We start from the raw sequence: 11,288 nt of genomic DNA, 5'->3' as shown, positions 1-11,288 counted from the left end.
ACATCAGAGCTTCGTGCATTCCTTCCTCTCGCCATTAGTTATCAATCAAAGCGGGCCCTTCCTCTAGTGCCAAAATTTTGACGTCGAAAATTGGTCAACTATGATTTGTTTGGCCTGCACTGAGAAAATAAATACGAAATAGAGGAAGAGAAAGCACACGAGTATTTTTACGTGGTTCGACTAAGATGATGCCTACTCCACGATTGTTCTCTGATTATTGCCACAAAGTCATAGTATATTATTACCTGATCTTGTTCATACATTGGCTCTTAAGCCCTATTTATAGGGTGGGGTGTTTACAATTTGAATGACTCCTAAATATAGAAGAATAATATTACAGAGATACTATGTCCTTATCAGCTCCACACAATTAGGAACGAATCCCATGTTTTCAAGGATTTGGTTTGCTTTTGATAAGGTAAATGAATATAGTCTCCGATTATTTTGCGATCTTCTGCTATGCGAGCTAAAGGGTCGGCTAGCTAACTATAAGCCTGGATGGGAGTTCACTTGGTTTTGTGATCTAAGCTCGGGTCTCAGCGGCTTGTGACCTCTCTCTAACGATCTCGACCTTGGGCCTGTTGGGCTTCGAGAGATTGGGCCGACATGCTAGGTCGAGTCCAGCCCGCTTCATGCGATCTGAAAATACATATAACATTTGATAAAAAAAACAGAAATAGACATATTGTTGAGAATCATAACTTAAAATCCTTAATTTCCAATGTATCAAAAAAATCATAATTTATAACAATTACGGAGCTTCACAGAATTGAAAACAGAAGTTTCAAATAACAAATAATGTATCTACTAATCTTTATAAAAATTTAAAATAATGTTCATTAAAAAGATTTATAATTATAAAAACAATATTATTATACATTTTAATGTAACAAATTGTAAAATATTATTTAATAAGCCGGATGTGAACACAAAAGTAGTCTTCTCAATGGCATTGAAAAGCAGCTTCTAGAATCAAATTAAGAAATTGATCATAATCATAGCCCAAATTCTCTCCAAAATTGCATCACAGCCAGAAGAAGGATATCGTATCTTAATTTTTGGATACCACAGAACTTGCTAAAATCTCAAGAACCTTCCTTATTATGCAAAGCTTACCCTACAAAACCTTTCCATCAACTTTCTTTTCCCACCAAACAAGCATCGTTTCTTCTCCACGATCCTTGCACTTATCAACTAATCTGCAATGGCCACGACGAACATGAAGAAGAAAACCACCCAAGGCCGGCAGAAAATCGAGATTAAGAAGATAGAAAGCTTGAGCAACCGGCAGGTCACCTTCTCCAAGCGACGTGTGGGTCTCTTCAACAAAGCCAGCGAGCTCTGTGTCCTGACCGGCGCACAGGTCGCCGTTATCGTCAAATCCCCGGGCAAGCGCATCTTCGCCTTTGGCCACCCATCTGTCGAGTACGTCCTTGATCGCTACCTTAACGGAGGCGCTGCTGCAGCAGACGGCAACCTCCCTTCCCTGAGTACGACTGTCTTCAACAGGCGCTACGACGAAGTTGTGAGTGAGCTGGACGAAGAGAAGAAGAGAATGGGAACAATGGAAGAGTTGAAGAGCAGGGAAAGGGATAATAATGGTGGATTTTGGTGGGATCGGCCGGTGGGTGAGATAGAGTGGCCGGAGCTGGAGCGGTACATGGCGGCGTTGGAAGAGCTGAAGAAGAAAGTGGCCATGAGAGCAGATGAGATGATGCTGATTAAAGATGCTTCTTCTTTGCCTAAGTTGATGTTTGCCATGAATCCTCCTACGGCAAGTCCTCCTCCTCATGACAGTTTCTTCAACCGAGAAATTACTCACGAGGCTGCTAATTATGATTCGAAGTTGGGCTTTGACGATAAACTGTTTTGTGATTATTGCTGACCCGACTTGGGTTTACTTATGTTTTCGGTTAAATTGATGATCTTTATGCTTCTGATGAGTTTTATTTATCTCGGCCAATTTTCTAAAGTTTTGTTCCTTGTACAACTGATCATATGGCAATGGGCAGCCATTTACATGCATAAATAAACATTGTTTTAACTCTTTAGCTTGCATACTTTTAGTTTTTAAGCAAAAAGGTAACTGCATAAAATAACCCACTAATTAGTACATTGAAGCATGTTTTCCCCTCATTGTCCATAAAACACATGATTTATTTGTTGTATGTTTGCTATTTGGCTACAAGTGTTAAATAATTTGAGATGATTGTTTTTGCGCGGCTCTCACCGCTCGTGTTCTCGATTTTGACAAAAAAAGTAAATCACAAATAAAAATTTTGTCTTATTGTATAGAATAAGGAATCAAATACACGACTTACTAGTGCAAATCCTAATTTTTCGTGATCCAATCACTTGACTTATGCATTAGGGGCGAGTTGACTTGAGCCCCTGAGTGATTCATCTCGACGCTATTTTAAATCATGCTAGGGTAAGGTCTTTCAATACCTAGCATAATCCGAGATAGGTCACAAGGTCAAATCTTGCAGCTGTAGCTAACAATCTTGACTATAAGTTGCCCTTTACAACTAATAGTAAGCTCTCTTGATTTTTTATTTTTTTTCTCTAGTAAACACTTTTCGTATTGAACCACTCTGCGCTCTCTCGCTTTACATTCCTTAATTAGGTATTTGAGTGACTTTCTCAATGTGGCTCAAAAAAATACTTACCAATTTGTTTTGAGCATATAGTTTTCTTTTCAGATCCATAATCCCCTCCAATTATGTTCCGCACTGACTGTTGTAGCAGATTTCACCAAATATATTGGATGAAAACACACAAAGATAGAAAATAAAACACATTAATTAAGCTTTTATATCTTACATTCTATAATTATTTACTTGGGCGTCAAAATCGCAGTTACCAAATCAAGAATTGAATCATAAGAAGGAAAGGTGTGTTCCAGTTCAAAATTGATTTGAATCATAAAATTCAGTTTACCATTCTTTAAATCTCATATTTCTCAATAAAATACTAATACATGTCCATATAACATATATATATAATACCATATTTCATGTCTGTGTTTACTCAACCCAATACATGATGCTCTGAGAAAGGATCCCTCAACATAGACACCCTGTAAGGGCCCACTCCCGGATATACCTGTTAGCATAGATAGATCCGAAATGAGGTCCTATTAAGTGGATGCAGATACAAGAAATTACTAAAAATATCCTTCAACGATACACCCTTCAATAGTAGAGACATAAGTAATTCCATTGCTACTAAATCCTTGCATATATGTTACATACGGACTGAGCATATTGCCCATACATTTCTATGAAGCAAGGGCTAAGCATTTAAAAACACAAAATAATCTGTAAGCCTGAGCCCTTTACACATATCCCAAAATTTTGGAAGTCAAGACAGTCTCTATACACCTCTAATCCTGACCCCTAGTCCCATTAGACTCACTTCCCATCATTGTTTTTCTCTTAACTGAGATGACAAAAAAGAAACAAGATGAGCCATAAGGCTCAACAAGTATATATAATATAGCAAGCGGATGTAAGTAAAAGGGCAAGCTATAAAGGCACAATTAACATGAAGTCAACGATAGACATTTGCCCAATACACGAACATAAATCAAGTTATGCCTTCATTTACTTGACCAATACACAACTCCTAAGGTTCCATAGGGAATTCAATACACACATTTCATCTCGTGGCCCATAAGGCCCTTTTTTTCGTTACACAACATCATACGTAGTACGTTTCAAATCAAACAATGCGAACAAGTCGCCCTGGTAGGATATCCCCCTGATTTTGTGAATGAGCCGCCCTAGTAACAAGCAATGCGGACAAGCCACCCTGATAGAAAACAATGCAGGCGAGCCACGCAAAATAATAGGTGCGCAAATGAATATATATATATATATATATCCAACATTCAACAATCACATAAATCACATGCACCTTTCAAGCCTTGACAATTCCACACAAATGCACAAGTAAATCATGCACATGTAACTCGCAAGTGATCATATGATTTCTAGACTTTAGAATGACACAACGGAATTCATGAAAACCACACTTTAGATTTTAGGCAGCTATCTAAATGGGAATTTAATGGACCTAGACATGGTAAAATTGCCCCATATTATACCAGAACATAGCCTATCGAGTTAGGAGCACAACAAAAAAAACATAACTCAATTCCGATATTCCTACAAGAAGTTATGCCCAAAAGAACGCAGACTATGTAGAGTTGTCTATAATCTTTAGTCGACTAATGAGTAGGATAGTCAACTTATAAGAAGATTAGTTAACTATTGAAAAGCTTAGTCGACTAGACCGAGAGTTGGTCTTCTGTAGGTTGGTAAACTCACTTATTAGTCGACTATTGACCCCAAATAGTTGACTAATGAGTCCAGAAACTCAAAAAATGATCAACAAACACACAAAATCCCCCACGGATCATTTTCTAACCCCCCAAGTTGCCATTTTGAAACAAAAATGGGATGAAATAAACCCCGTAGAAACTAGAACATGAATCCCAACAAAACCCAACATCAAGTTTGTTCAAAACCCAAGTTTAAAGAGAGAACGAAGATGACCCCCCGCAACCTATTTTAACATGGAAATAACAAAAGAAGGAGATTATTCACAAGGCTTTTAAAATCAAGAGAAGTAGCTCACAACACCAAAACAAAAAAGAATCACTTGCACAACAAAAACCAATGGTGCAAAAGGGAACTTGCCTTAGCTTGCCTAATATCGGAAAAGAAACCGAGAAGAAAAAGCCTCCTTACGCTGCCTTCCACTTGAAGCTTCAAACCGGCAAGATTAACGAAAGAAGAAAATGAGAAGAAGAGAAAAAAAGAACTATGGAGCCATGACCATCCTCCCAAATGACCATCCTACCCCTCTTTTAAGCACACCACACACACATATTAAGCCCATTTTAGTCTTTCTTCCATTTCCTTTTCTTCTCTATTTTTCCCATTTTGCTCTTTAACTCATTACAGACATAAATATAATTATTTCTCCACATTTCCTTTAATCCCTTTTTACTCATGTGTTACACACAATAATTACTTCCTTTCAACATTCATTTTTCCTTACCCCTTTATCACCTTGTAGAATAATTGTGGCATTTATAGCTTAACGCCTACCTTACCATATCACAAATAAAAAGAAATACAGATAACCACAAGTCATTACACGCCTTATTTGAGATAAAGCATGCTTAGTTTTCTTAAACAATTAAATTAATAAATATAATTATCTTATCTTTTACCACCTCCAATTTTAGTACCTATTAAACATATCTAATTAGCTTTCTTAAACAATCCAATTAATGGCTATCTTTTTCTTTTTAAAACAACTAATTAATATTAGCTAATAACTAATCATTGTTAGTGAGAGTATAATACAAAGCGAAATACAAACCAAATTTACTAATAATTAAAAAAGCCATTTATTATTGTCAAAAATACAACAATTAGAATTTGTGAGGCGAGAACCCTAGAGCAGCAGTAGAGCGAGGCGAACAGCTGGCAAGTGTCTATTTGTGGAAGTATGCGTTAGGTAGCTCTAGTCTTTGATTATCTGGCCAATGTCTAGAATAAGCCCTTAGAGATATTTTTGGTAGTGGGTTAATCCTTTTGTGAGTAGCCTCTTGTGCGTTCAAGGTACAACTACACTTACAAGAACAAGTTAGAAGGCATGTGGGAATTACTCACATACGTATGCCTTTCGATACTTAAGTCAGTATGTGAAGGAAAATAATGCACTAAATAAATGATGTAGTTAACGAATATCAAGAGGTATCTTTCCCCTCAAGATAAAGGTCATTTATAGTGTTCTTTATCAAATATTTGGGATGAACATGCATGCGATGAGCATGAGGACAATAGTCCTTAGTCTAATTGGAATGGGCTTAAAAGGAATCCCCCCAGCCTCAAGGAAACCTTAAGAATTTTTGCCTTAAGGATTTCGCCTTAAAGATCTCGCTTAAGGATTTTTTCCTTAAAGATCTCGTCTTAAGAATTTTGCCACAAGAATCTCGCTTTAAGGATTCTTGCCTTAAGGATCTCGCCTTGAGGATTTTGTCTTAAGGATCTCGCTTTAAGAATTTTTTCCTTAAGGATGTTGCCGTAAAAATTTTTGACTTAAGAATCTCGCCTTAAGAATTTTGCCACGAAGATTTTTGCCTTATGGATTTTTTCCTTTAGTCACCATCATGGAGCAAGGATGTTGTGGCAAGCTACTGTCAAAAGGAAAAGGAACGTTGGAATGTTGCAGCAAGAAGACAGGGAGGATTTTTTGGAACCGTGCCAAAAAGTCCCTTACTGTGCTATTTACAGGAAATAGTTCCCTTGAAAAATTTTACTCCCAAAATAATGAATATTTATATTATAAGCATTATTAATTATTTTCTTGCCATTTACTCATAATTTATTCTTTGAAAAAAATACTCCCACTTAGAATTACTCATTTAAAATAATCCCACTTAGATTTATTCATTCATCAGAAATAAGCTCACTTATATTTATTCACTTAGTGTTGTTTTGTTTAGATGATCATGATTTGGAAGCTGCTTTAATTTCATGGCTCAAATCTACTTGTTCGTTGCTGAAACTTTTGTCTAAGAATCTATCTTTACATGGTTTCTGGGAAGCTCTCTCAACTCAAAAGTAGTGTTCTGATATTAGTTGTAAATTATGGGCAATCAATCACATTTATAGTAACTTAGCAATAAATAATCACATTTATATTGAGTTTGCCTCGTTAAATCTTAGAACACACAATAATTAAGAGAAGATGTACCATTTAAAGACACCTATCTTTAATTACTATCTCATAATAATGATAGAAATCTATCAGTCAATAATTGTGTAGATTTTTTTTATAATTAATTACGATGGTATAGTTTTTGAACAAACAAAATTGTAAATCTTCTCAAAGCACAATTTTTTGCACAAACAATTAATACTGAAAATCCTCTCATGGCAATTTTGGGTGGATAAAATTAAAAATCATCACAATTCTAACTCTAAGGAGCGTTTGGTACGGGATAAGTTTTTAAATTCCTGGAATTCATGATTCTTGGAAATGTTCTTGGAAGTCTTTGATTTCCAGAATTTATGCAATTTTATGTTTGAATAGATTTAAACATTCTCTAGAATGTTGAGTATTTTTTTCTGAGAATCTTACATTCCTATGTTTGGTTTAAATATAACATCCTTGAGAATTCATGTTCTTTTTCTAAAATTATCCTTATTTAATTTTTTATTTAAAAATGATAAATTTCTGCTACTATGTAAAATATTGGGATCCACAATATCTTTAGAAAATAAAAAAATGTTATTTTTTTACACATTATATATATATATATGCATGTGTATGTATATATATATACATAATAATATATATGTTTGTATGAATATGTACTTTAATATATATAATATTTTATAATAAATAATATAAATATATTATAATATATTTTTATATTTAATATATAAGATATATAATATGTTTGTATGAAGTTATAAAAGGGTAAGGGGTATTTTAATCTTTTTATTTGTTAAAAACATTCTCAAGTTCATAAAAAACTTGGATTCCCAACTCCCTATAGAAATCTTTTTGTGGGAAAGTTACTTAAAAATTATACTGAGAATTCTATTTCTTAGGATTCTTTTTATAAGAAATTATACCAAATATGGGAATACAAATTCCCAACCTAACATTCCCAGAAATCTTAAAATTTTTTCTGTATCAAACTCCCCCTAAGTAACTTATGGGTAACTCTTAATAAATAACTCTAGACACAAACCTAGCTAATAACGTGTTATAGCCTCTCAAATTAATGAGGTGCAATCACCTAACAACTGCTGCGATTATAATAATTTTAATGGAATTGAGAGTATCCAACCTTTTATCCCTATCTCTCATCAAAATCAATTGGGTTTAATCTAGCTAGATTAATTTATATATTAAATATTAAATTTGAAAAGTAATCTAAAATTAAAAAGTAAGCACATAGATCTTATTAGTCGAACAAGGGACATGAAGAGTCAGGCATAATTGTGATTCACTTGGCTCTCTATCGAGCTAAAAAATAGGAGTCGATTAAGTCATATTGTGAGAACAAATTTTTGATTCAAAATACTTAGCATTTTATATTGAGATGAACTAAAGAGATTTGTAAGAATTTTATTTGTGTCAAGACACTGTCAGAATAGGGGATTTGAATGTGGAAAGCTATGGTTGGATGCTTTGATGCTTCATTAATTAAGCAAAGGGCAATGCAGGTCCTCCCCTACATACACTGGTGCATGTACATAACAAGCATTTCTATTTCTACCATCTAATTCATATCCTTACAAGTCAAGCTATGATTCTTGAATCAACATCTTCGAAAACCAAAATCACTTTGGATGAGAGAAATTTGATGTAACATCTCGCATCGAGTGATAGAAAGAATCAGAACAACTTATTTTGATAGGCCTATGTGAACTTCCTAGGAGGTCACCCATTCTTGAACTTCCTTAGGTCAAGCACGTTTCACCTGAGAGTTTATTGTCTACATTTAACCCAAAAGATATCCAGCTGGTGTTGATTTATTTCTTACTTATTCTCGATATATAATACCCTTCTTTGGACTCTTGGAATATTACATTTGATGATGCCATGAAGAGAAATGTGATTATGCCTTCCCTCCCCCCTCTACTCAACACAAAAAAAAAAAAAAAAAATCCAATTGTCAAGGTCGAACTAGCTCTCTAGTTCTTCTGATAATTCCTCCACACCAACGGTCCAAATATGGTGAGGTCAATCTCTTTTGCAGCCTCTGCTACCAGTTCTCCATCCATTTCTCTCCACCCCTTGGGCTCGTTTTTGAAATACAGCTCGACCATCATATCGATGGTCTTAGATTCCACCTCCTTCCACCAAATCAAACTATCCAAAACCATCTTCAAAGTGGCTTCAGTGCCATCAACCCTGCGATCCTAATTCTTCATAACTCCAAACTAGGGCCGACCCAAGGCTTAATGGGCCCTAGGCTATAATAAATTTTGTGGCTCTTCAAAAAATAATAAAAATTATTAAAAATTTATTTTTCTTGCTTTTTGATATGTAAAGTCATTAATAAAATTTTTGTATTCTAATTTAGAAAGTAAATCTTTTTCAATTGATAATATTGCTAAATTACTTAATCTTTCTTATGACATAGTTGAATGTAAATAAAATTTTATTAATTTTAATTTTGAAAAACTTCTTTCTATTGAAGCTACAATAGAAATAGTTAATAATATTCTATAAGTTATCCATGCATTTGGAAAATAATTTATTTGTTTTATAAAATTTAATATCGCAAGTGGTGTTTTAATTTCTATGGTTATAATTTCTTTTAAAATTTTAATTTTGAAAATAAATCTAAACCATCAATATCATATAGCATATCATGTTTTAGAAAAAATTTAATATTTAAATAATTTTTTTTCAAATTATTATCATCAAGCAATTTTAACTTTTTTGTATTATAAAGAAAACTAAAATTATCTTCATAAATTTTAAATTATTCAAATCTATTTTGAAGGAAGGAAATAGCATGATCCGTTGAATATGTAAAATAATTAATTCTAAAATATTCTTCCCTAGATAATTTCATCTCCTCATTTTCATTCTCATCAAATTATTTTTTCTTCTTTTTGTTTGTTTTTCACAAAACTTTGGTTTTATATTCATTTATTGTGCAATTTCTTTAGCAGCAATCATAAAAGATTTAAAACCATCTTCTCTATAGTTTTAAAAAAAGACATAAGACATATCAAGTGATCTATTGCAATAGCAATGTCCATATCTTTATATTGTAAATATTTACTAACTGTATTAATAGCAAATAACATATCATACCAAATAATCATGCCTAACAAAAATTCAAAACTTTCAATATCATATGTTGCTAAAGAAATAGCTTCACTTCTTGTTTTAGTATCCTTATTAGTTTCTATTAATTGATATAAAATATCTCTTATTTGTGGAGCTTGATATCTTATTGCTTTAACACTTTCAATACGGCTTTCCCAACATGTTTGTGATAATAGTTTAAGTGTCAAATTTAAAACATGATTTTGTAAAGTTTTCCATCTTTTTGTAGAAGAATAAAATAATGTATATATACGTTGTGCCAAAAAATGTCTAGTATTAGCACATGAATTAGCCATATCACAAAGAACTAAATTAAGATTGTGATAACCACAGGGTGTACAAAATGCTCTAGAATTTATATTTAATAATTTTTTTTGCACACCTTGATGTTTACCTTTCATATTAGATCCATTATCATATCATTGTCCTCTCACATTATTTATATCAAGTTCAAGATTTTTTATTTTTCTTGTGAGTACATTAAAAATACCTTGACCAGAGATATCATCCACTTTTAAAAAATTTCTAAAATACTCTTATATTTTTATCGGACTTGTTGAAATATCTACACATCTTAATATAAGAGATATTTGTTCCTCATGACTTGCATATGGGGCACAATCAAGTATAATTGAAAAATATTCTGATTCTTTAATTTTTTTAATAATAATATTTCTTATTTCTAATGCTAAAATATTTATCAACTCATTTTGTACTCTATGACCAATGTAATGGCTTTGAATTTCTCCATTTTGAATGCATCTAAGGTGTTCTTGCATTATTGGATCAAACTCAGCAATTGTTTTAATTAAGCTTAAAAAATTTCCATTATTATCTTGATAAATCTTCTCATTTGTACCACGAAATGCCAAATTATTTTTGAAAGATTTTTTACAATAGCAATAATTCTTATTAATACATTCTTCCAATGCTCTTTCTCTTTATTTATTTTCTCTTGTAATTGTTGATCAATTTTTTTATTTAAATAACTTACAACAATAACAAAATATTTCTCTTGTATTTGATTTCAAATTAAATAACTTACAACAATAACAAAATAATTTATCTAATTCTTTTGAGTTTACTAACCATTTTCTATCATATTTTTCTCCATTTGATAAATTTCGAATATAATGAATTGTAGAAAAGTATCTAGAATTTTTATTTCTTAGAAAATCTAAAACATATCTAATTGAACCTTTTGCAACTAATAAATCAATCATTTTTGCGTCTAAAATTTTTCATTGTGCGAGATCATAAATATTTTTAATAGTTATTTCATCTTCATTATTAACATTTTTATTCTTGTTGATTATTACATTTTCTTTTAAATTTTTATCATATTCTTCACTATTTTTTTTGGTGAATTTGAACTATTATCCTCAAAAATTTCTTCACAATAATCGACT

At 32.5% G+C, this 11,288-nt stretch overlaps 1 protein-coding gene across 1 annotated transcript; it reads left to right on the top strand.

Moving 5' to 3' along the window:
• The first annotated feature begins 1,204 nt into the window (after positions 1-1,204).
• On the top strand, positions 1,205-1,885 carry LOC127790957 (agamous-like MADS-box protein AGL61). Its single transcript, XM_052320692.1, has one exon. The coding sequence runs from the start codon at positions 1,205-1,207 to the stop codon at positions 1,883-1,885; it is 681 nt and encodes a 226-aa protein (XP_052176652.1).
• Positions 1,886-11,288: the final 9,403 nt, after the last annotated feature.

Source organism: Diospyros lotus, chromosome 14 (assembly GCF_014633365.1).
Source record: "Diospyros lotus cultivar Yz01 chromosome 14, ASM1463336v1, whole genome shotgun sequence".
Taxonomy (NCBI): Eukaryota; Viridiplantae; Streptophyta; class Magnoliopsida; order Ericales; family Ebenaceae; genus Diospyros; species Diospyros lotus.
Note: the sequence above shows the minus strand (reverse complement) of the source record. Positions and strands in the feature narration are given on the sequence as shown.

Coding starts and splice junctions, on each gene's coding strand:
- LOC127790957 (XM_052320692.1), top strand. CDS start 1,205: ATGGCCACGACGAACATGAAGAAGAAAACCACCCAAGGCCGGCAGAAA.